This window comes from Podarcis tiliguerta, assembly GCF_965153285.1.
Source record: "Podarcis tiliguerta genome assembly, chromosome: 6".
Taxonomy (NCBI): domain Eukaryota; kingdom Metazoa; phylum Chordata; class Lepidosauria; order Squamata; family Lacertidae; genus Podarcis; species Podarcis tiliguerta.
In genome coordinates, this window is record NC_139539.1 from 1,903,276 (window position 1) to 1,929,230 (window position 25,955).

Here is a 25,955-nt window from a genome sequence, read left to right on the forward strand (position 1 = left end):
CTCCTCCTGCTCCTGCTCCTCCGCCGCCGGGCGCGCCATGTCCTCGTTCTCGGAGTCGGCGCTGGAGCGGAAGCTGTCGGAGCTGAGCAACTCGCAACAGAGCGTCCAGACGCTGAGCCTGTGGCTCATCCACCACCGGAAGCACGCCGGGCCCATCGTCACCGTCTGGCACCGAGAGCTCCGTAAGGGTGAGGAGGAGGGAGGAGGGAGGCGGCGGGGCGCCGGGGGACGCGGGAAAGAGAGGAGGCCGGGGGGTCGCTCGGTCTCTCTCCCCCGGGTCCCTCCTCCTGTGCAGTGGGGGGGGGGCAGCATGGCCGAACTGTTGCGTAAAAGGGAAGGCCACGCCCCCTCCCGGGAGAGACTGAGGGGGCCAGCATGGCTGAGCAGTTGTGTAACCAGAGAAGGGGGTGAGTGGGTGTGTTGCCAGTTGTTGTTGTTGTTGTTTAGTCGTTTAGTCTTGTCCGACTCTTCGTGACCCCCTGGACCAGAGCACGCCAGGCACTCCTGTCTTCCACGGCCTCTCGCACTTTGGTCAAACTCATGCTGGTAGCTTCGAGAACACCGTCCAACCATCTCGCCCTCTGTCGTCCCCTTCTCCTTGTGCCCTCCATCTTTCCCAACATCAGGGTCTTTTCCAGGGAGTCTTGGAGCCTCAGCTTCAGGATCTGTCCTTCCAGTGAGCACTCAGGGCTGATTTCCTTCAGAATGGAGAGGTTGGATCTTCTTGCAGTCCACGGGACTCTCAAGAGTCTCCTCCAGCACCAGAATTCAAAAGCACCAATTCTTTGGCCACCAGCCTTCTTTATGGTCCAGCTCTCACTTGTACCAATAATTGATCACATAACATAAATTCCTATGTACATAAATTCCTGCAACAACACAGAGCACAAACACCATTTGAATTGCAACGCCTACCAACTTCGCCCCCCTCAAATATGTTAAGAGACCTCAGCTCCTAGGAGTTGGTTCTTGTGGCCACCAGCATGGCTGAACAGTCATGTAATCAGAGCAGCGTGCTCCCCTCATGGGAAAGAGCGCACAAGTTGCAGAGTAGGGGTACCAATAATTGATCACATAACAGTGTTAAGCCAGAAATTGAGGACACCAGCCAGGAATGCCAGAGCAAAACAGCAGCCAGTAGGCTTGGTCATGGAAGATTGTCACAACAGGCTTCCCATCTGCCACAAGGTGGAACAAGATGGAAGCCCCAAACAAAAGAGAACCCAAACTCTTATTAGCTGCTAATCCCCATGTTGCACCACCCCAGAACGACATCACTCCTACATCATGGTTACATCATGAAAGGGGAGGTCTGGTGGTAGTAATCTGAGCATCCTGGACCCTGCCCCATGGTTCCCCTTGCCCTCCACCAAACACCCATCAAGTGTAACAAAAGAGATCTTTATATTTCCCTGTTTCCCAGCCAAGTTCATCACACCCTTTTGTCTTCATCTGGGTTTGTTATTTCTGGAATGGTTACCTGTCTGGCACTCAGGTATCAGGATGCCAGGAATTATCACTCAGGCAGAGGGGCTGCTGAGTAGCTGAGCTCACATGTCTATATGAATTTCTGAAGTTTTCCCTGTGAGCCAGTGCATAGATGCATTGATCAGTGAATTCTTAGATTTGGTATTCTGCAGCAAAGGCCCTTTGAATAGATAGGAAGAAACTGTGACAAAGTGTTTGGTGGGGACAAGACACAAAAGTGAATGTGCTGGTTTTGGTAGTGGGCTGCATGTGCATGATATCTGCTGGAGGGGCAACCCCCCCCCCCAACCTATACATAAATTCCTGCAACAACACAAAGCGCAAACACCATTCGAATTGCAATGCCTACCAACTTTGCCCCCCTCAAATATGTTATGGGACCTCAGCTCCTAGGAGTTGGTTCTTATGGCCACCAGCATGGCTGAATGGTCATGTAATCAGAGCAGCGTGCCCCCTCCTGGGATAGAGTGCACAAGTGTGGTAGGTGTGCAAGCGTGGCATATCCAGAGCACCATGCCCCCTCTTTAGAAAGGATGTGTGAGATGCCAGCATGGTTGAACAGTCGTGTGATAAGAGTGCCAAGTCCTCCGAAAGACTGCATTAGGTTAGGGAATGCCAGCATGGCTGAACAGCCGCCTAACCAGAGCACTATGTGCTGTCCTTGAAGGGTGTGTTGTAGGAGAGCCTTCCAGAGCAGGGCTGGGTTGTTGGGAGACATATGGAGGCTCTCCAGATCCCATTGTTCACAACATCTTTCTGGAACAGCTGTGTGAGTTGTGAGCTGGAAGTGTGGAGGTTTCAGAAGGTAGCTCTGGGAACCATTACTCCATGCTGTTAATATGTGCTGTATGCGGAGTTGCCCTTGAAGACACTTGGGGAGCTGTAACACGTTCAGAATGCAGCTGCTGGGATTTTAACGGGGAGCAGTCCACTGGGATCATATCTTGCCAGTTATGAAAGGGCTTCACTTAATTCCAATACAAGGTGTGGGTTTTGATTCTGAAAGCCCTCCATGGCTTTTGACCCAGGTGCCCAGGTACTTACTAATAAATAGAAATATTAAAAAACAATTACAATAAACACACCTGTACAATTAAAAGACAGGTCCTTCTGCCACATCAAAAGAGGCCATGAATACTTAGAAACCTTAATCTGATTCTCCAGATGATCAACCTGCCTGGATGTTAATATCTTCTACTGAGGCCTTTTTTCCAGGTTCCTGTGTCATTGAGATAAGGTGGGTGGGTGGTAACAGAAGCTTGGTGTCTTCTGTGAACCACCCTGAGAGCCCTGGGTATAGGGCGGTATATAAATTCAATAAATAATAAAAATTCTATTTGCTTCTGCAGGGCAGCATTTAGGAGCTGGGGATCCCTGCAGAACGTGGGCTGTGGGCTTGTTATCGCTTAACATCCCAACTTTTAATTTGTAATGCAACTTGATCTGCAGGCTCTTTCCCCACCCCTCTCAGTGGCGGCTTGAGCTGAAGATTAGCTTGGAGAACCTGAGCATAAGAGCTGATGGTGTGGTCTTCACAGCTTTGATCAGGGAAGGTTCAGACTTTCTGCCTGTGGAGCTCCCACTAGGACTGGTCCTTGTATGATTCTTCTGTTCCTCAAGCTTCAGTTTTGACAAAATGTCTACTAATTTATCACCTGCTGAGTTGTTCAGCTTCTCTGTATCTGCCCAACACAGGGCCTTCACAAAGGATGTGTTTGAGGAATTAAGAACTTACATTGTGGCTGTTCTTCTAATGGCAGGTGCTGAGCTTAGCTCTACCCCCTCATAAGGAAGCTGTTCTGCCAGCCTTGATAGTAGAATGAATTGATTGTGTGTCTTGGTGGAGAGACATGTGTCAAAAGGCACTCTCTGCTTAGTGCTGGGTAAACCTGGTATGGGAAAGGGAGGGTTTAAAAATTGCAGGCCTGTTAGGGTCAAAAGTCAACAGGGGCAACTGGCAAGCTACACATTGGCCCAGAACATCTTCAGAAAACTAAATTGAATTGCTCTGCATAGCCTGGGTTGTCTGTTCTCTGGTGCACAGTATAGTCTATTGTTCAGTATTCAGCTTCAAGGGCAAAGTGTTTGTTCTTGATCCTGTCCTGCTGGTTCTAAAAATATACGATTTGCAAATAACATTTGAGCTGACTGTTAGCAAGTAGTGATCCCTCAGTTGGTAAAGTAAGAGAAAGATACCTGGTTTCACTCCCAAATGAGGTCTCAGTAGCTGGTGCCCTTCCAGGAGTGTGGCACTCACTTTGGCTGCCCCCATCTCCCCCTGCCCCTCCAGCACCTGGCGGTACCAGGTCACATCACCTTAGGCTGATGCCTTGCTTCTACAGTTAGAAAGCTCTGTTAGGAGTCTAAGGTGTACTTTTATTTTTTTGGAGTTTAAAATGTGCTGGTTGATGCCAGGCACTTACCGCTATAGTCACTCTGAACTTAATGAACTATTCTGAACTCTAATGAAATTGTCATGCTTTGAATTGGGGAGGGCAGAAGACTTGCAGTAAAGACTGTGCTACTGTTTCTCTGATGTGCTGTGCCATGCATTTTTTTGAGTCAATTTGATGTTCTGTGGCATGCATTTTTGATAGTTAATTTGTTAACCGCCCTTCCTTGGTTAGGATGCCAAGCAGTTTCTGCGTTTTGACGCAAAGGAGCCAGTTTGCATTGAGTGGAACCTGTTGAACGCATGATGCAAAGAAGCCATGTGTGTGGCTCACTGCAATGAAGTTGAACTTTTATCTTCAGGACAGATAAAAAGCAAGTACAGGGAACAACAGATTTGCAACGGGTGACCCCTCAGGCATCTGTGGGGTGTGAATAAGCCTGTCCCGCCACTGCCCCTCATCTGTGTTCTCTCTTAATTTGGTACGAGGCTACCAGGCTGTTGTTGTTTTTTAAAAGCTTAGCTTTGATATTGTGGCCTGTCAGGTTTGAGCAATATAGGGCATGCTTGGATGAAAGATATCATAGAATTGCACAGCCTGTCAGCATCAACATTGTTTTCTGGGGCTGCCTCCTTCCCCGAGCCTTCACCGTGATTACCGATGAGTTCATTCTTGTCAATGCCACTTGCTTGCTTGTTTTTAAGGATTTCTACAAATAAGTCATATTTATTGGCTTTGATATTGAAATAATTACCACTGAAACAGCTCAGTGCAGCCAAGCAGTTCACACAACTCTTCTTGGAATATTGTAATTATAATGAGCACCAGCTGCAAGTGCTGATGGTGCAAAGAAATGCTTTTTTGGTAGCTGTTTTCTTTTTTCTTCCCTTCAACTCTCCAGACTACCTTTCTCTTCAATTCTGGGAACCTAAATCTTTTCCAAGGGCAGCAGAATTCTATGAAATTTGTTAATTTAGACACCACGCCATGGTTTAAAAAGCTCAAGTAGGGGTTGGCATGGTTTCTCAATAGAGAGTGACTCCTTTTGTATTTGGGCAGGGCTGAGCAGGGCATCTGGGAAGGGCAAGTCCATGCCTGGGCCTAGTTTACCTGGTGTTTTCCTACCCAGACCCTGAGCTCTAAATCAGATGCCTTTCTTTGAATGCTCCCAGCAAGTGAGGCTCAGCAGGGGATTATGAGTCACTGAAAGAGCCTCTTCAGCAGTGGCCTCTCTGTTGCGGAATGCCTTTTCCTGAAAAGTCCACAGTGCTTGGTCTAGTTCAGGGGTCGGCAAAGTTTTTGTGACTTGGGCCGGTTCATGGTCCCGCAGACGCCGCGGTGGGCCAGAGTGCGCACACACACATGCGCAAACGCTATTTCCAGCACAGAGGAGGCGTGTGCAGCTTCCCATTGGCTGGCAGGAGCTTCCTGCAGCCAATGGGAAGCCAGGGAATGTTGCAGAAGGCAGTCCGTGCTCTGCTCCGCGCTAGTTTAGCACGGTGCACAGGAGCTGACCGAGCGGGCGGTGGGGGTCCATGAACCTGTTAAGCGACCCCCATGGGCTGCTTGTGGCCCATGGGCCTTGGGTTGCTGACCCCTGGTCTAGTTCCTTTTTGCAAAGGACACTATGATTTTCTTAAGCTTTTAATGTTTTTAGATTTGCTTGTTTCCTTTGATTTGTTTCTGGTCACGCCTGATTATTTAACGCTGCGTTTAAAATAATTTAAACAATAAATGTAAACAATAAAAATACAAGATAAAATGGAATAAAACAAGATTTGTTTCATTTTGTAAGCCACCCATCTGACTTGAAATAGGCTAATTGAGAGCTGTTTTGTCTTGAAAGCATGGCGTTACTGAGGCTAACCACAGGAATCTTCAAGAACAAAGCAAGCCAGCTTGGGAGGTCACCTTGCATGAAATTAAATATATACTAGCCTGTGGAAGCTGACGCCACAATAAACCATCTGCTGGGCCTTTCAGTTGCCACAAGACGTCTTTCCTTGCTGTGCTTCTGCAGCTCTGCTCTGGTTAAGTGTAGATCCGCTGCTGGCTTTAAAGACGGGGGCCTGAAATGAGAATTTGGCTTCTGTTTGTGATGTCGACCTCGAGGGTGGCTGTGAGACTGAATGAAAAGGATGGGTGACTTGAGAGCTAAACATGCTATACAGATATTTTTTCCCTCTTCTATTTTCCCAGCAAAGTCAAGTAGGAAGCTGACTTTCCTATACTTGGCCAATGACGTCATCCAGAACAGTAAAAGGAAGGGGCCTGAGTTTACAAGGGAATTTGAAACAGTTCTGGTGGATGCTTTTTCACACGTTGCCAGGTATGTATAGCAACCTCTTCTAATGCCTCTGGCAACCTCTAGGCTGGATTACTGCAATGTGCTGCATATGGGGCTCTCTGTGAAGTTCAGAAACTTTGTTTAATGCAGAATGCAGCAGCCAGGCTGTTAACGAAAACAGATCTTCAAGGGAGGTCCTTTCTTCGGGCCCACCACCCTCATAGGCACACTCTGGGGGATATGGAAAAGGGCCTTCTCGGTAGCTGCTTCTAGACTCTGGACCCCCCCCCCCCCCGGAGAAGGTAGACTGTCTCCCTCCATGTTGTCCTTCAGCAGGTGAAGACCTGCATTAGGATTGGGGGGAAGGGTTTGGTCTCTGCGGCTGAAACACGAGCCATAGGCCTGCGGGCTCTACACCTGCTGTACTACAAGGGGCTTCCTTGAGGCACGCTTGCTTTGCTCCCTTTGGGATTGAACTGGACGCACTGTATTTGATCATTCTGTGCTGCAGAAGTGTTCTTTTCAGATTTCAGCAAATCTAACTTTCCTTTGATCTGTTATTTGAAGAGTTATAACTGTGGCAAACACATTACCACTTGGAGTATTCCCTGCAGAAATTTCAGCTTGTTTCCTTCAGACCCCCAGTTGGCAGCCTTGTGCAATTGCTAGTTATTCCACGTGCCTTTGCTCTGTCTGAACACCATTTTAAGTGAGGTCAGCTTCTCAAATGCTATGGATTTATCAGATTTTTTTCCACCAGATTGCCTTTCTGCTTGGCTCGCTCCATCTGTCATTGAGTGACTGTTCTCTCACTGTGGGGCAAGCTACAAATGAGCAGCTACGTGTCATTTCTTGGCACACTGTATGTTATCAGCTACTTAAAGGCTGTGGTGCTATTTAGAGAAGACCTTAGTCTGCAAACTGATTATATCTAGAACACACAGATGAATAAGTGAGCAAGTGTGTTCTGGATAACTCTATACTTAACTGGATGTGTTGCTGATGACTAAGTATTCCTTTTACTTTGAAATTGCATATTTCAAATTTGTGTGCCTATTGATATAAGTGGCTGGCATGCTGGTGAACACCTTACTTGGGAAGCCTGGTGGGTTTAGCTCAGTTTCATCCCTATTTTGTCTCTGATTGTGTCTCTCCTTAAACATTTTATGTGGGAGGGAAGGAATGGAGTGAACACCCTCTACCACTTCCCCCCCCTAGTGCGTGTTCTCTCTCAACCCCTTTCTGACATTCTGAATTTCTGACCCTCCAGAGAGGCAGATGAGGGCTGCAAAAAGCCCTTGGAACGATTGCTGAACATCTGGCAAGAGAGGAGTGTGTATGGCAGTGAGTTCATACAGCAGTTGAAACTGTCTTTGGAAGACTCCAATAGCCCCCAACCCAAAGGTAAAAAAATAGTATTTGCTTTTTCGAAACACCCTTGACTCTGATCGAGCCACTATGGAAAGGTAGCTTGCTAAGGAGCAAAGAATGGTGTGTTTATGGCAGTGGTGGGGAGCCTGGGGGCCTTTAGATGTTGTTGGACGAGAACCCTCATCATCCCAGGTCATTTGGTCATGCTGACTGGGGCAGATGGGAGTTGAAAAACATCTGGAGGGCCACAGGATCCCCAGCTGTGGTTCATGGCCGTTTGAATTCAAGGTACTTGTGCTCAAGGGCTCCTGCTTGGTTGGAACTGAACTGGTGACAGTCTTCACATCTGCACTGTGCAGACACTTATTGTATCGTGTCCCTCCAGCGTCTCTGTGAGTTATGTTTGTGGAGCAGGGTCCATCATCCCAGGGGCGTTTCTAGGCCCTGGCAGGCAACAGCCAGAGTGAGACATAGGAAGTTGCCTTGTACCAGATCACATTACAGTGGTACCTTGGTTCTCGAACTTAATCCGTTCCAGAAGTCTGTTACAAAACCAAAACATTCCAAAACCAGGGTGCGCTTTCCCATAGAAAGTAATGCAAAATGGATTAATCCATTCCAGGCTGTTGGAAAACTACCCGCAAAATGCTCCTCCCCACCTCCCCAGTCAGTGCGATCTTTCTATCTCTCTTTTTCTTGATCTCTTTCTCGCCAAAGCGGCTGGGCTGCAGAGTGCTGCTGGGATGCTTCTCCTCACCAGCCCAATCAGTGTGATTTTTCAAGATCTCTCTCACACACACACACATATCAATGCAGCTGGGCTGCAGAGCGCTGCCAGGACGCTTCTTCTCACCGGACCAATCAGCGCGATCTCTCTAAAAACGGAAGCACAACACTAAAAACAGAAGCTCAGGACTCAACATGTTCGACTCCCCCCCCCCCCCCAAATGAAGAACCAGAACACTCACTTCCGGGTTTGCAGTGCTCAGGTTCTAAGTTCATGAACTAGGCTGTTCGAGAACCAAGGTACCACTGTAGTTGTCTGTCTACCCCTGCATTTTCTCCTGACTATCGGCATCTCTTCAGGCCCTCAGACAGAGGTCTTTTCCATCAGCTGCCATCTGATCCTTTTAACTCGGGTAGGGAGGTTGCTGGACTGCAACTCCCATCAACATCCCAGACCTGCTCTGGAATGGAAGGGAGATGAACTCTAACAGTATATGGAGGGCCAAAGATTCTCCACTCCTTTTCTAACTGGAGGCACTGGGAATTGGGCAGCCAACCTTCTACATGCAGAGCTTATGCTTTGCTGCTGAGTTCTGGCTGCTCCCCAAATCACAAGGTTACTAAAGACCATTCTATGCTCTGAAGCTCGTCTTGTTATGGGAATGAAGGCACTGTAGTTGTTCTTAACATGTCTGCTATCGCAGTAGCCGTGGTGGCAGTCACCGCGTTCTAAATAACTCTGTCTGTTAATGATTATTTGGCAGTGCCGTGGGTCTCCATGGTTCCTTGTAGTGACTTCCCCCAATTGGGTTACAGAGAAGGCTGGGTTAAGCCCAAAGTCTAGGCAGATGTCTGTAAACTGAGAGTAGCTTTTGAGCCACTCGTGACTAGTTTGGCCATTGGGCACTTTCCCCCATCGTTCATTCATCCTTCACTAAATTGGCACCATTCAACTGTCATCCTGGGACTGGAGCAGGAGGTTACGTTGTCGCATTTGATTTACAATCTGACGTGTTTACTCCTGTGATAGGAACAAGAGTGTCAGCATGCAGTTGCCCAAAGCATTTCCCTCCCCTGCCCCATGAAGTCGCCTATGAGGCAGCTTCATCTGCTCTCAGATGGTTTACCCTTTCCTTATGAGCTTTACTGCTCTGTTTTTCAACGTAATGGCACTTGAAAGGGGTGCTTGGGACAGAGTGCCCTCAGCACAGCTGGCTTTCCTCGAGTTCTTGGTCGGAAGATCTGGCTTGGCAAAGAAGAGGAGCCCTCCAGCTTCAGGAGGGTTTAATTTGCACCCTGGAAGCCAGCCAGAAACAGCTGACCCCTTTGTCGATGGCGGCAGCAAATGCTTTCTGACCAGCTTGTGCTTCGTCTTTCTCCTGGTGCTGCCAGATGCTGCTCCCCTTCCAGGCATGATTGCTGAGGACATGCCAAACATCCCTTGCCCTCCAGCTCTTCACCATCTGTGCCCAGGTTCCCACCTGCAAAAACATGCCGATAGTTCTGTATGCAAGGGGGAGGAGGAGGACTGGTATTGAGCAAACCTGGAGTTCTGTCCAAAAAAAGGAAAGAGAAGGGGAAAAGAACCAGGGGACACCCAGCCTCCCAAAATGTTTTCTGAAAAGCCTCGGCATGCTGTCCTCCTCTACAATACAATAATCTTTATTCTCAGGCGGCTAATCCTAGTCTTTATAACCCTGTACCTTCTTCCAGAAGGCAGAAACTGAAAGAGATCATTTCCTGGGTGCGCACTATCCTGCGCTATCTCTGCAGCTTTCTTAAAGCACCTGGAAGCATAGATTTGATCCAAGGTGGGAAGAGTGCACCCAATTATTCTCTCCGCAGTCTTTACAACCCTGGACAGCATTGTTTTTTCCCTGACTGTGCAGCTCCCAAACCACACAGAGAGACCATAAGTTAATACACTCCCAACAGTAGAATCGTAAAATGCCATCAACAGGTCCTTTGAGAGATTGTTTTTCCGGAGGATTCTCAGATTCTCTACCTTAGATGGGAGGGGTTTCTGGCATCCCGGAGCTCTTTACTTGTCTGGTCTGCAGAGGAAGAAGACACAGGAATCCAACAGCGCCACCTTGAGATCGCCCAACAATTCAGCCTGAGAAGGATCTGCTATGGGGAATGGGGAAGCCTTTTGTCTTTCTACCTTGGTGCCTCCCCAGGTTACTGCAGGTTCCTTCTATATCTGCAGTGTTCTATTAATCTTTGGCAATTTGTGGGGTGGGTTTTCCTTTTTTTTAAAAAAAAGGAAGTAAAATTCATGATAAGATGATTCATACAAAATATGGAAAATTCTGGAGTGTGGCCTAATGATATGTCAGTCTTCAGTTGTTCACACCTTCCTGATTCTTCCAGAACCTTTAAACCAGTGGCAAAGAATGCCACCCATCACCAATTGTGCAAGCTCCCAAAAGCTGCCCCAAGCAGTGCAGAATTGAAATGAGGGGAAACGGAGGCCTCTGTGGTTTCCCTTTTATCTTTCTCACAACCCTGAAGGCAGGAGGCTTGTTCCTCAACCTGATCTATGGGACACTGTGGCAGGTGAGGTTGGCTTCTGTTTTAAGCTTTTAGAGCTAACTTTTTCTTTTCTTTTTAAAAGATGAACCTGTTCAGACTTTGACCTTCAAAGCAGTTTAGGTTTTATCACACACATATACACACGCTTTTCAAAAGGTACCACTGGAACAATGTCTCCTTACAGGATGTGATTGTCTCTCTCTGTGTCTTTTCTCAGTTACAGAGGAGAAAAAGTCATTGAAACGAACATTTCAGCAGATACAAGAAGAAGAAGATGACGATTATCCCGGGAGCTACTCCCCGCAGGACCCCAACGCTGGGCCTCTTCTGGTATGTCTGGAAGGCCAAGGATTGAGAGAGATAAAGGCCCTGGATTCTAAAGAGAGAGCCACATGGTGGCGCCATTAGCAAATGCAATAGTGTTGTTCTGTTTATTTGCTCAGAAACACGCCCTCACGACTCAAGGAAGAACATGGAACATAGTAAAACGGAACATAAAACAAATATTATTCCATAAAATTGCTGCAGTCAAAGCAAAATAAAACAAATTGCCCAAAGCGCGACAGTATATTATACCCAGCATGGTGTGATCTAATTTATATATGGTGGTAGATGATTCCAGGAAGTTCATTAAACTCAGATTTCCTGCTCTGCTGTCTGTTCTGTGGACCAGAAATGGGGGTTCAAATATTCTGTGATTGTAGTTTGGTTTTGAGGGTGGCTTGTTGACCAAGGGGCGGGGAGTGAGAGCTTTCGAAAAGCAAGACTTGTGTTGGAATAAGAAGTTAGAAGCAGGGTGGTGGTGGTGGCTACATGCACTGGGAAAGTGATCATGGCAGTCTCTTTATGTCTCAATTGCACAGACTGAGGACTTGATCAAAGCCCTGCAAGATCTGGAAAACGCAGCATCAGGAGACGCCACAGTGCGGCAGAAAATTGCTTCTCTTCCCCAGGAGGTTCAGGACGTGTCACTCTTGGAGAAGATTACAGGTGAGGCTCTCGAGTGCCAACACTTGGATGCAAAAGGCAGGACACGACTCTGTACCTGCACCAGGAAACTGCCCAATGAGACTAGCTTGTTTTTAAGGGTTTCCTTCACCCTCAGATGCCAAAAGACGAATATGAACCTGCCTTTCCCCTTTTTGTTCTGTTCCAATGTGGCTTGGACTCTGTTGGGCCACATGCCAAGCCCTGCCTGCTGCTGTTTGTGTGGCAAGAGCATTTGACACGTTCCTCACTGAAGGGGATCATTGCCTTGTAAAGGGAGCCCTGCAGATTGTGCGCAGAGGCCGCTGCTTTAACTGACTATGTGAGAGGCCCAGGACACATTCATTTCTGTTCCTCTCTGGCCCTTGATGACCTCCTCCATCACTGCTTACAGTGTCTCACAGTGGAGGAAAGGATGCCACTTTTGCAGTGTGTGCTGCTGGGTGGAGATCTAGGCAGAGCACCTGATGCATAGGAGCTGCACTCCCAAGGCAACTGTGGTAGCACAGCTCTCTTCACAGTAGGGCCCAGGGGGAGCTGAATCAGGCATTTAGCAGTAGAGTTCGCTGCCTATGCTCATCAGAAGAGAGCCAACACGCAGTTTCAGTTCAGCACTGCTTTCGCAGAGGGTGGCACTGCAGCTATCAGTTCAACAGATGTTCTTACCCAAGTCCTCTAAAGCAGCCTGCTCAGGCCTTAGCAGCTTGCTAACCTTGGGCACAGACAGAGCAGCTCTGGGACCACGCCTCCCTGCAGATGTGCCAGTCTGCTTCCTGGATCACCTGCAGCCAGCCAGCCCTAACCCTGTCCTCTTGGCCTTCCAGGAATAAAAGGACACTTTGGGCTAGCTGCACTTGTCTTGCTCTGCCAGTGCTTAAAGAAGTGTGTTGCTCGCTGGTCCTTGTGAAATCCACGCTTGATTGGAATTCACCCCAGATGAGCTGCTTTCTGTCACCCACACAAAGGCTTTTGCACACAGTCACTGTCGATTATTTGCCACCTTTGTGCCTAGACAAAGAGGCTGCTGAGCGTCTTTCGAAGACCGTGGACGAGGCATGTTTGCTACTAGCAGAGTACAATGGGCGACTGGCAGCAGAGCTGGAAGACCGGCGCCAGCTGGCACGCATGTTGATTGAGTACACCCAGAACCAGAAGGACGTGCTGACGGAGAAGGAGAAAAAGCTAGAAGTGAGTAGCGTTCCTCCGATAGATGCCGAGCAGTGTCCTTTCTTAGAAGTGTCAGTTCCTCGAGTTGGCCCTGGCTTCTGGGGTTGCTTTAATCCACATTTCCAATAACGGCCATGTGGTTTGCACAGTCACAGCTGAAGCAGTCACACCTGCGTCTCCTCCACCACCCCACGGGCATGAAGCTGGGGACTGTGGCCTCTCCAGGTGTGTGCACTGAGGGCAGGAGAATGTGACGGGAAAGAGTCCGGTGGCTGCTTGCGATGTGACTCCAGGAATGTTCAGACATTGGCCTGAACACAAGAATGGTCTCAAAGTGTGGGCAAGGGCATGTGCCTTCCCATGTGGTGTGGGGAAGATCGGGATGGGTCTTCCAACTGCATTTGCTTGAACATACGTAGAACCACCACCAGAAGCAGCAGCAGCAGCCCTGAATAGGGGCCCTGATTTATTACTAATAATTGCATGATATATGTGTTTGTGTGAGTGTTAGTTGCATGTAGACCTTCCCTGTGCAATGTGGCCAGAAAGTAGGGTTGCTGGGAGAGTGCAAGACGACAACACATGAGGCTGTTTTAGGTGGCACTTGCAGGCCCCACCCGTACTTGGACCAACACACCTCTTCGCCTTCTTTTGTTTATTTGCTTTTTACATAAAAGTGTCTTTGTATGTCCGACATAATAAAAATAACAGGAACGCTACAGTCAGGTATAAAAGCAGCGATAAAAGAATACGTAAAGTGCTTATCCAGAAATACACATATATTTAAGAAATACTTCCTTCCTACCTCGCCTGAAAACAGGCCACAGATATGACTAGTAGCCCTCCCAGTCAAGACCCAAAGGCCTGCTGGGTAGATGAAAATGGTTTTTGCTTTGAAATAGACAATGATGGCACCAGGTGAGACTCCCTGGAGAAGGGCATTCCACAGACGGGGCCACCACCGCAAAGGTCCATCTGTGTGGCCACCCCCCTCTGTCACCTCCCCCCTTGGGTGAGGTGCATGGAGAAGGAGGGCCTCAGATGACAAAGTCCCTGAGATACTGGCCTCCTGAGCCATATATGGCTTACCAGCACTTTGAATTGACCCCAGAAACGAAATTGCAGCTGATAAATACAGATGTGTGAAGCTGTGTGCTCAGAGCAACCTGCTCCAGCTGCAAATTTGAAACAGTCTTGAACTACATGACTCTTGGGGTCCCTTCCAACTCTATGATTTTACGATTCAAAGGCAGTCCCCTATGTAGTTTATTGCAGCAATGTAACTTTCGAGGTCACATGAGCGCGTTAGGCTTCCCCTGTCCAGATAGGGCTGTTGATGGAAGGCATTCTGTGCTCCTCTGGCGGAGAGAAAGATAGCACACTTGTGTGTAAAGCTTGAGCATAGGAAGCGTGTGTGTTTGGATTGCTATTTGTATACAGTAGAAGGCATCATGTTTTAATAGTTAATGTTAAAAACATGATGCAGTGGTATCTTGAGTTACAGGCGCTTCAGGTTACAGACTCCGCTAACCCAGAAATAGTATCTCGGGTTAAGAACTTTGCTTCAGGATGAGAACAGAAATCAGGCGGCGGCTGCAGGAGGTCCCATTAGTGGTGCTTCAGGTTAAGAACAGTTTCAGGTTAAGAACGGACCTCCAGAATGAATTAAGTACTTAACCCGAGGTACCACTGTACTTCACTTGGAAGAAGGAACTCCTGAAACATGATCTTCCTCGAAGGAAATTTGAGTTCTGGGTTGCTCTGGCGTTAAGTCCAGGCCAGCTCCCCGGTATTATCAGAGTCCCCCCACTTGCACTTTGCCGGTAACTTTCCTCTTCTTGGTTCACTTGATCTGCTGTGCTCAGCTTTTCCAACCTCGCCGCCTGCTGCCATCTTGCGAGTTCAGCTGAAGCCCTTTTGAATTGCTTTTGACCTGACGTGCAACCACGCATGTGGGCAGATGATAAAAGTGGTTTCGTAAAAAGCCGCTTGACTTGGGAGCACAGGAAACAGCTGACAAATATGGCTTTGGCAGCAGGCTGGAGCTTGGCAGCGTCCAAAAGCCACTGGAAGAGAGCGCATGAGCCGGGTGGAGAGCCATTTATCTGAAATGTACCATTTTCAGCAGGGCGGCATGTTCTGCTCTGCACCCCGGGATTATGACGGGAACATAATTAATGATTCTGCTTGTATGTCACTCTGCCATCTGTTGCGTTGCCCCCTGGCTAGCACATTAAGGGCTTCCTGTGGCTGTCAGGGCTGACTGTTAGGAGCAGCTGTTCTTGGGCGGAACGTGAGTTGCTGCAGAGTGCAGAGCTGTCCAGAAGGAGACAGCAAGTGCTAAGCAGGTTTTCCCAACGGCAGCCTCTTGTCCTGCCACGGGGCCGGTGTTGTCGCCTCGAAAGCTGCATGTCGCCCTTGCTTTTCAGAGTGCCACTTTCTCTTGGCTCTTGTCTTGAACTTGTACATGTTGTTGCAGATGTCACAGGCGCGCTTGCGCTGCAGCTCTTCTTGAGGCTGTTGGCTGATGAAATCTACTATAAGAGGGGGAGCAGCGCGTGGTTTGAAAACGTGCCGCTTTGTCCCTGACGTGAGCAAAACACCCCTACGGTTCAAGGAGTCGTGGCTGGCGCAGCAGTGCAACTGGTGCATTTGTGCTAGAGTCACAAGCTCACCTCTTAGCCAGTGAATTGGGCAAGGCTGTCGTTCACAATTGCGTGAGACGCTGTGAGACACTTTGTACGGGGAAGCAGTTCTCCTTGAAGTCCTAAGCCTTTTGGGTCCTTGGGAGCCTCCCAAGTCTGGTATACCCTATTCTGCATGTGTTAAGGAGCAGGATTGTTCCCTAAAAATGGGTTTGTGGTGGCTCAGGTCACTGGTAATACCAGTGCTGCCAAAATACAACGTTGATTGATGCATGTAAGATTATTAGCATACTGACTTCAGTATAAAGGAATCCTCCGGTTACATCTCTTGCTGCTTTTCTGGGACCTGAGCTAGGAGGATTGCAAAGGGTGGCGTAAATGTACAACTTGGTGTGTTTCAAGCACTCTGGCGAAACATCCTCAGTATAGGTTTCTCCCGGGTAATGCCCTGTTTGCTTTGTTTTGCCCTCTTATGGCACAAGGTCTCTACTGTAGGAAAGCCCAACCCCTTGTTCTCAGAAAAAGTGTGTTGAAAGGCCAAAAACTTTCTGGAATGAGCTGGGAGGAGAAATTTGGTTCCCCTCTGGCAAATCTAAATTGGGATTTATTTTGCTAAGTCAGGAAAAGTCTGCAGTGCTCTTATCAAATAAGGCATCTTCAGGGTGCTCCAGGTTCTCAAAGTAATTAAACAGTTAATCCCTTTCTCTGGCACCACAGCTGGCTATCTAAACATTGGGGTTCAAATTTAGAAGCTGCTAACATAATCACTCATCGGTCAAGGCAGATCCTGCAACTAAATATTATTTACATGGAATGCCAGTGATTTCTCATTGCAGGCTGTTGGCCAAGGACTGGAAATAGCAGGGCCTGGGGGCTCTGGGCACCCTTTCTGGGCTCTGTCATACCAAAGCATTAATCAAACCAGGACATATTGCCAACTGAGACTAGCTGGAAGCTAACTCTGGAGCAGAGAAAAAAGTATTGAGTTTTAATCTTCATTAGGGGCTAAAGAGACAAGTTTCACCTTCAGAAGCAGTGGGTTTGGGTTGAAAAGATGCAAAAAAAGGGTATGATGTCTGTCCTTGACACAGTGTGCATATATAGGATGCAATTCACAGTTGACATGTAGAACACAATCTCAGACCTAGTTGACAACAGTGAAACTCTGCATTGCTCAGTTTCAGAAAAAGTAAAACTCCCAACAGGCAGGGTGGTTGGAAGACTGTTTTTGCGGATAAAGCCAGTGTGCAGCAGGAAGGCAGCATAACAGCAATTATCATGACAAAGATATTGAAAGATGAGGCCTGCTCCTTCAGTTTTGGAATGGCAAAGTAGCAGGCAGATTGCGTCCTTATAATTGATTTACACTAACTTAACTCTCTGTGGGGTCCCCTCTTTTATTACTTACTACTCTTCATTCCTATTACAGTATTCCATTTTGTTCCTTCTTTCTTTCTCAAAATTAAAAATGTAATAACGCACAGACACGGCATTTCAGCCCTTGTAAACAGTTTTCAAGGAGGCCAGGAAAGGTTTGTTTATTCATTTATTTTAAAAAATTGTCTACTGCTGTGTGGTATATCAAAGGGGTTTACAGCAATAAAAGCACAAAAAGGTAAAAGCAGACATCAGTTAACCGTTGTAGAAGGGGCGTAGTATTAATTGCCTGCATAGTTTACAGCAGGCATTCAAAAGTTGGCACAGAAGGGGCCTGCTGAATTTCTGGTACACACTACATTTATTATTATTATTACAGTGGTACCTCGGGTTAAGTACTTAATTTGTTCCGGAAGTCCGTTCTTAACCTGAAACTGTTCTTAACCTGAAGCACCACTTTAGCTAACGGGGCCTCCTGCTGCCGCCGCGCCGCCGAAGCACCATTTCTGTTCTCATCCTGAAGCAAAGTTCTTAACCTGAAACACTATTTCTGGGTTAGCGGAGTCTGTAACCTGAAGCGTATGTAACCCGAGGTACCACTGTATTTATTAAACTTGTATACCACCATTTATCCATAGATTTCTGGGCAGTTCACAATATGTTGGATCCCGAACGCCTTGCGAGTCAAACGTTTTGGCTCCTGAACGCCGCAAGCCCGGAAGTGAGTGTTCTGGTTTGCGAACATTCTTTAGCGGAGTCTTTAGAAGCCGAACGTCCAACGCAGCTTCCACGGCTTCTGATTTGAGTGCAAAAAGCTCCTGCAGCCAATCGGAAGCCGCGCCTTGGTTGTCAAATTTTTTCGGAAGTCAAACAGACCTCCCCTAAAAACTAGGTGCGTCTTATCGTCCGGTGCGTCTAATAGAGCGGAAAACATGTTGCTTGGCCTCTTCCTAAACGCAACGGCAGCAGCCAGAATAATTTATGCAAAAATGGAAGGACAAAAATAGTCCTACAAAAGAAGAATGGCAGAATAAGTTAATAGAATCTGCGGAATTAGCAGTGTTGACTGCAAAGATAAGGAATCAGGATGGGACAGATATAAGAGAGGAGTGGGAACACTTTGGAGAATATTTAAAGAAATGCAATAATCAGATGAATTTCCAAGCAGAGTTAAAGAAAAGCAGAAGAGGAGTGTAATTAAGGAAATGCAGCTCAGCAAGGACTAGACAAGCACCCATGAAGGGATGTGTGGGGAAGTCCAAGTATATAAGATAAAAGAAGATAACTATAATGGATGTAGCAAGCTATGGAAAGAGAGAGAGTGTGTGTGTATAAACTGTTGCTTGCTCCCCTCCAGCAGCTGAGTCAGTGTTTGGCAAGCCAGTTCTGGCCACCATCTGAAGCCGCAAGTGTGCAGTTCTTTGTTGCAGCTCCAGCCTTTGAAGTTAGCAGAAAGGGGGAAGAAGCCCAAGTAGTCGTTAAAATGTGGACAGGGAGTGGAGCCCCTTTTTCCAGAAAGCATCTCCAACACCTGTCCACACCCTGCCTTGCTTGCTCTGCATCTCAGTTCTGCCCTCCACGCTTGGTGGCAGGTTAGCAGCCCCGATGGATGCCTTTTCCTTTAATAGCTCAGCCTGCACAGCATCTTTTTAAAAGGCCCATGTTGAATGGTGAATCTGATTTAGTGTGTCTCATCTGGATCTTCTGAAGGAATTTCCCTGAACCTAATCTCAGCTGGGATGGGAATTGAGCATAAGTCACGGAGTGTTTACTTTGTCTGTCTGCTCCATGCAAGTCAGGAACAGCCGGCCTCAATTAGGCCTATTAATATTTTGTGTGTTTTTTTTGGTTCAGCTAAGTCTTTACTACTTTGGTTTGGCTGTTTCCTTTTATGGGTAATGTGCCTCCCTTGTGGATGCAGACCAGCCATTTTTAGCACCGGGTTTAGGGGGGTCATTGACTGCTTAACGGGCTGAACACCAGAGATTTATGATGGCTTGTTGTTCGCCATCTGAACTCCAGTTAGTAAGCCTGGTGAGAGAGCATGGTGGAAATCTCGGTGCCGCCACTGCTTATGCATGGGTGCCACAGAATCACAGAATTGTAGAGCTGGGAGCGGGGTCCGGAGGGTCATCCAGTCCAGCCCCCTGCAATGCAGGAATCAGCTGCCGGATCGTTGGCAGACGGCCATCCAACCTGTGTTGAAAAGCTTCCCAGTGAAGGAGAGTCCACCACCAGCTTTCTGTCCAGTCTAGATCAGGGGATTTAATCCCCCTGCCCCACAATTGCTGTGGGTCTTGGTGGACCGTGTAATGATTTTTCTGCCAGTCGTAGCAATTGTAATGCACTGTACTAGCATGGTTTTTAATTGCATTTTTATTGCTGCTTTTATTATGTATTGTATTTTATTCCGTAGAATGATGTGGAATAATTGCAATGCCATAAAACTAACCATCAAACTAAAGCCTATTGTTTTCAAATCATGATACAATAAAAGAAGCAATAAAAATACCAAAGAAATACAATTAAAAAACAATATGAGTATGCAATGCAATGGATGTCCCATCTTCAAGCACAGTCCAGAGGCCGCAGATGGTCTGGATGAAGCCCAGTGGCCTGTGGACCACGCCTTAGAAGCCCCTGGTCTAGATGAAATGAGGTCCTCAGATTATGCAGTTTGGGGTAATTTCCTTGTGCCTCTCCAGACAGTTGTGTTACAGCACAAATAATTTTTACCCTGCTGCTCTAGTGAGGATTCTCTTTTGCCACAGTTGCTTGGAAGATCATTTACAGATTTTTCTCAAGGTTAAGCACTCTGTCCCTTCTCATCAGGCGCCTCTTTGGGATTAAATGTAATCCTGAAAGAGCTCTGTGAGAATTGAAAGGGGAGAAGGATTTGGGTCAGCTAAGCCCCCTGAGCGTGGGGAGTGGACTGCGGCTGTTGATTAGTTGGGGAGCCGGCGTGGGGGACCTTGAAATGCTCCCTGTTGCTCATGGGCACGCTCACCCTCTTGCAGGATGCCTGGAGCAGGGACCCGCCTGATATATACACTTGCATGCAGCCGAGTGTTTTTCCAAGAGAGAATGCATTGCATTGCAGGGAGCTGGACTGGATGGCCCTGGGTGGTGAGAGAATGAAGAAGCGCTGGCTTCGAGGAAGGACCTCCCCCCCTTGTCCTCCTTGTGGAGCCCTCCATTCTGCTGCCCTGCCCTACTTGGGGGGGAGAAAGCGGCCTGGAGGAACAGAACGCCCTTCTGGGAATGTGCCCTCCCTGGTAGTTGTGGGCTCCCTCTTCTGACTGGTTATGGGGAAGGACCCCCAGGCTTGGCCTGATGGGTTGACGGACCCCCCTGCATTCTTGGGTGCAGGAGAGCGAGGATTGGCCCGCAGCTCTCGCCCCCTCTCCCTCCTGGCTCTCCCAGTGCCGCATCCATCACTGTCGTTCAGAGTCATGTACTACAATTTCCAAGCAGCAGATTCTTGGCAGGAAGTTATCTGTAGACTCAGCTGTGTCAGCCTCCTGTCTGTGAGCATGTTCAGCTACGATAAAATCCCATTTCTGTCTGCGCCCCTAGGCAAAGCAGCAGAGCTTGTCCTTTAGCACACTCTTCCAGCGTGTGTTTTTGGAAACGGCAGGAAGGCCTTTGGCAGAGTATATACCAAAGGGGCAAAGAATCGTAGAATTGTAGAGTTCAAAGGGACTGCAGGGATCATCTAGTCCAAACCCGCTGCGGGGCAAGAATCACACCTAAAGAATCCCTGACAGACGGCCATCCGATATCTTTTAAAACCTTCCATTAATGGAGGGTGCGCAAGCTTCTGAGGGACTTTGTTCCACAGTCCAACAGTTGTTCTTGTAAGAAAGTTCTTGATGTTTAGTCGGAATCTCCTTTCTTGTGACTTGAATCCATTGGTTCTGACCCTCCCCTCTGGAGCAGGAGGAAACGAGCTTGTTCCTTCTTCCATGTGATGGCCCTTGAGGTGTTTGAATGTGGCCCTCATATCAAGTTGGGTCGGGGGCTGGCGCAGGGTGCTCCCAGCCACCCATGGGAATAGAATGGCCCCATGCACCCCACAGGTGCTTAACCCCACCACTGGTCCTATCTCACATTGCATGCACAGAAGATGGATGGGGGTCTGTTTCCAGCACTAGCTCTGCTTGTCTCCTCCTGGACCTTTGTGTTATTGGAAAGAAAATGTTCTTCATTTTTCACGTATCCTTCTTGGCTGTGCATTAGGCCAGACTCTTCTCCTTCTCCCCGTCTCCCACTGCAAAACTCCCTGGTTTTTGCAGGGCTACAGCTGGAGAGCAGTGCTGAGGGGTTTAAACAGCAACACACCCTTCACCCCCATTAGAGCTCTGGCTCCCATCCTGAATTAGAGCTTTGGCACTCATCCTGCAGCTTCCTGAACCCAGTGCAGGTGATGAAGGAGTCTCTTGCCACAACAAACGCCTTCATTGCCCAGGAGCTGCCATTTCCGGGCCACATCCTGAGCTGGTGCTGTGGCAGTGTCTCCTTCCCTCTCTTTGCTGGAGAACCTCCAGCTATTTATTTTATGCCTGATGAAACCTGCGGTGCCTCTTCTGCAGTCGTCCCGTCTACTGCTGTGCATCTTCACATAGATCTCCATGAAGGAGCGGCCTGCCACTCTCCTCAGCCTTGGAATCCTGCAGGGATTAGCAATAGCACGTTAAAGGAAATCCATATCTGTGCATCAGCCGCTGTTGCTGAATGTATTTAGTTCTCCCACAGCAAATGGGGAGAAGAGCACACCATGGGCCCCCAGTCGTGGGGGCTCCTGCATTATTCCTGCTGTAAAGCCGGGATCCTAGAATTGTATGATCCCAAAAGGCCATCTAGCCCAGCCCCCTTGGATGCAGGAGGGGAAGGTGGGAGGTGGCTTGGAGATGGAGAGCTCTTGCACCGTTGTTTGGCAGACAATGTGGTGAGGAGGCAGCACACTCTCCTCCCCAAGTTCCAAGGAGGCCTTTTTGGAAAGGAATAAAGTAGTCAGTGTGTCAGCACCCTCAAGGCTCCCCTGGACCTTTAGCCAAGAAAGCCAACCAGAGCTACGGTTGTGGCTCAGGAGGTTGGGTTTCTCACAGCACTGCACCCTCTTCTGGTGGAAGCAGCTGGGTCAGAAAGCATTTGGATAGTGGGGAAAACAAGGGCACAGGGAAAGCATTTTGGGGGCAGCATTATGGAAATTCTTAGCTGTACCCCACCCCCAGAATGCTCTTGGTTAAATGCTAAGCCTGTGTGTGGCCTGTGGTTGAATACACAATATTTTTTTGTACACATAGAAAACTAGACAGTGAGCATTAAGACTTTCCCCACTGCAAAATTCCTGACACTATCCAAAGGCCACTTCTCACACCTCACTTTGTATTCTGGACATGCACGTTGCGTTTTAGTGCATCTGTGACAAAGCCCTTGTGTGTGTGTGTGTTTGGCAGGTCATAAACTGTTCAGAAGCATTTAAGCCATGTACAAATGCTGTTGAAATCATCCTGGATTGTCCCCTTGTTTTTTGTGTAAGATGGACCCTGGGAGCTGCATGTGGGTTGAGCAGGACTTCCAAGGTCAAGATGAGATGAGCTCCTTGGGCCTCTTGCCCTGCAGACTCCACAGTCCCACCCATTCCCCCAGTCTTGGTCAGCCCAACCCCGTCAGATTTCAGAAAGCATAGTGGGTTGTGCGAACAATATATGTCTCAGGTTGCCTGCCTTGCCCTGCCGCTGTGCCCATTTTGTGTTTCACCTCCTGATTTCCTCTTCCTCCTGCCCTGACCCCTGTTTCTTCTGCTCCTTAGTCTGATACTTGCTGTGGCTCCACTTGGCCCAGCGTAGAGATGAAGCTGTAGAATTTCTGCCCGTGGCTATAAATGGCAATCACATTCACATTATGTTGCAACAAAAGCTGGGAAGGCTGCAAATCAACTCTTGACTGCAGCTAAGACGGGGAGGATGGTTGAGAAACAGGAGCATCGTCTAATTCATTTTTTCCTTTGTGTTTTCTGTTTTTCCCTTTGTCCCGCCAGGAGTACAAACAGAAGCTTGCTCGGGTAACTCAGGTCCGCAAAGAGCTCAAATCCCACATCCAGAGCCTCCCCGATTTGTCGCTGCTGCCCAACGTGACGGGCGGGTTGGCACCTTTGCCATCTGCTGGGGACCTTTTCTCAACTGACTAGGGCACGTGGGTGTCTGCGCTCCCCTCCCCCTCCCTCCACCCACAGTTCCAGTTACTACCAGCAGGACACCGGAAATTCCCACCGCATTCTCACACAGGAAGGACTGGACATAGGATGACTCTCCTTTGACCCTCCGCAGGACATGTCGCTGCAGTGGCACAGGCACGGCTCGCTTTCGGAAGGAAGGAGGCAAGCGCCCTCGTCTTGGGCAGAAAATTCAGTTTCTCTTTGGCTGTGCCCCCGTTAGCACCTCCAGTTTCCACCACCGCCTGTGCAAATCATGTGTGTCGTCTTCTGAGAGCTTTTTAGGCAAAAGAAAGAAAAGTTGATTTACACTTTTGCTCTCTCCCCCTCCTTCCCCACCTATAAAAAAAGAACTGGATTGTTTCCGAATTGGTTTGGTGTGTGTCAAGCTTGGTTTTTCTGGGCCTCACAACTCTGGCATGGGCGCATGCGGCGTGGCTGTGTCCAGAAGCCGAGGCCTCCGTTCTGCGGGTGCATCTCAGTGCAGCGTGGCTCCTGCTCTCTCATGGCATGGCTGCGTGGAGACATGCAGCACACAGGTGACCAAAAGGAGGTTGCATGGCCCAAGCAAAACCTCTCCTCCAACCAGCGCTGCCCTTTGTCTTTCATTCAGCACATGTCAGTTTTACTCAGGCTCCCTTACCTTCATCCCACAGAGGGAATTCTCAGGAGGCACCCACTTGGGATGTGTGGCCCTCTTAAGAAGGCTCTGAGACCTCAGTCCAAATTCTCCTTTGCTGTAAGCGGATGGGCTGAGCTTAGAAGTAGGTTGCAGGTGTCCACTTCCTCCAAGGAAAGTCCGTTGGCATGTCAAGTCCATTAAAGGAGCTGGGAATTGCGTAGCTGTGGTCTTGTGCCCATTGCTGGTCCGTCTCAGGGATGGGGAGCATCTGTAGCCCTGCGGATGCTGTTGATCTCCAGCTCCCATCATCCGTGATCATTGGGCCTTTCAGTCAGGGAGTCCAACAACATCTGGAGGACCTAGTCAAAATCCCGTTCATGTTTTCCTTTCACTACACAAGCAGTGCAGGAACATTTGCACATCTGGAGTAGGCAGACTTATTTTGCAGACCCCTTTGTTTTGGGGTCTCCCATTCTTCAGGAGTTTCCCCCCACAAGGAAAACAAACCTGCCAGCTCCAATTCATTCCAGTGCCCACAAGGGCCATCCCACCATCCCTCACACTCTGATCTTTAGAGGAGGGGGCTTCCCCCTTGCTCCCCTGGGACCCTGCTGTATACCCAGAGCCCTCAGCCCTCCGTTTGGCCTGCAAGTGTCCTGCATCTCCAGTGTGTGTTTGCATGTGCCAAATCCAGCCACAAACATCAGCATGCATCATGCCGCTTTACATTATCAGAGGCAAGAGAGCCCTCCATGCAATGCATTGCCCTCTAAATAGATCAGGGGGTCATGGGGAAATCCCTGGGGGGTTGTGGCGGAGCGGAGAGGGTTTGGACACAGCAGCACAGATTAGGCAATCCACATGTTCCACTTTTTATTTTTAACGTCATTGAAATCCTGTGAATTTGATTTGCTTTAAAGGGTCAAGGGGGGGCAGGAGTCTGGCTGGGCACCCGGTGCTCCGTGCGAAATCTTCCCTCGAGATCAAATCCACATTCTTGCCCCCCAAACATTTTCTTAAATCTGTATATGAATCGATCTAGAAATAAATTTAGAGGTATAGGCTGCCATTTTCGCAGCAGTATATTCTGAAATGTCTCATAAATATATTTTTGAATAAAGAGGGTGTCGTTCAACAGGTGCGAGTGCCTCTTTTATTGGTGGGCTCTACCGTGTGTGTTTCAAAGTCTTGTGCTTGGACAACGGCGTCTTGGGACACCTGGAAAGTAACATTTATCGGCTTTCTATGGATAGAGCCTACTTCATCAGATACAAGGGTGACACACTGTTGTTCTTGCTGCCTCAGACTGATCTGGCTGCCCCTCTGGAAAATCTTGGAATTCCCAAATATGGGTGTTTAGTCAAGGGTATTTAGGTTGGAAGCAGGAGTGCCTTGTATCATGGTTCCACTCGGGAAGCAGTTTCTGGTGTAGCTGGATCTTTCGGGGTCCATAAAGCTCAACAGTGCCCAAATCAACTTCTTCCGAACTTGGTGCGTTCCTTGGCCAGCTGACTGATGCTGACAGGTGTACTCCGTTTTCAGAAAGCACAGGTAAGTGCTCAAGTTCAGCCATCAAACCGTCGCAGTTATTTTCTCTGTGGAACTTTAAATGTTTGGTTCCTGGAATTACCGTATTTTTCGCTCTATAAGACGCACCAGACCACAAGATGCACCTAGTTTTTGGAGGGGGAACACAAGAAAAAAAATATTCTGAATCTCAGAAGCCAGAACAGCAAGAGGGATTTCCCCTTACTTTTTAGGAGGGAAAAAGTAAGTCTTATAGAGCAAAAAATACGGTAATGCTACCCAGATTGATTGGGAGAGTTTAGGCATGAGCAGAGGGTGCTGGCTGGCTGCTGGTTTGCAGAGGAGCTGTAACTTGAAGGAGCTTTTTTCTTAAATAATAGTCCTTGGTTAAGTCCTGTCCTCTCCCATTTAGAAGGTTATTAAATGGCAGTACAGGGGATGTAATGTTTCTGCCCGAGTTCAGTAGGTAAGCGACTTGCATAGATGGTCTGACTCTGGGTACTTAAGAATGCCTTGCAAAATCAACCCACAGCCCCATCTAAAGCAGTGTTCTGGGCCCAGCCAGCTCCCCACTTGAAACCAGTGCACGAAGGAGTGACCCTAACCCTTTTCG

The 25,955-nt window shown here is 48.3% G+C and overlaps 1 protein-coding gene across 3 annotated transcripts; it reads left to right on the forward strand.

Moving 5' to 3' along the window:
* Positions 1-37: 37 nt before the first annotated feature.
* Positions 38-24,950, forward strand: RPRD1B (regulation of nuclear pre-mRNA domain containing 1B; the record flags this gene model as incomplete). Of its 3 annotated transcripts, none has more annotated exons than XR_014512867.1 (7): positions 38-188; positions 6,081-6,210; positions 7,439-7,572; positions 11,018-11,130; positions 11,664-11,790; positions 12,800-13,183; positions 13,792-16,665. XR_014512867.1 is itself a non-coding variant. In XM_083447611.1 (7 exons), the coding sequence occupies 7 exons, from the start codon at positions 38-40 to the stop codon at positions 23,167-23,169; spliced, it is 981 nt and encodes a 326-aa protein (XP_083303737.1). In that variant the 3' UTR covers positions 23,170-24,950. The 3 variants fall into 3 exon arrangements, 2 of the variants coding, with proteins under 2 accessions (XP_083303737.1, XP_083303738.1); XM_083447611.1 differs by lacking the exon at positions 13,792-16,665 and adding an exon at positions 23,020-24,950 and having other exon boundaries at positions 12,800-12,975; XM_083447612.1 differs by lacking the exon at positions 13,792-16,665 and adding an exon at positions 23,020-24,950 and having other exon boundaries at positions 38-182; positions 12,800-12,975.
* Between the last annotated feature and the right edge of the window lie 1,005 nt (positions 24,951-25,955).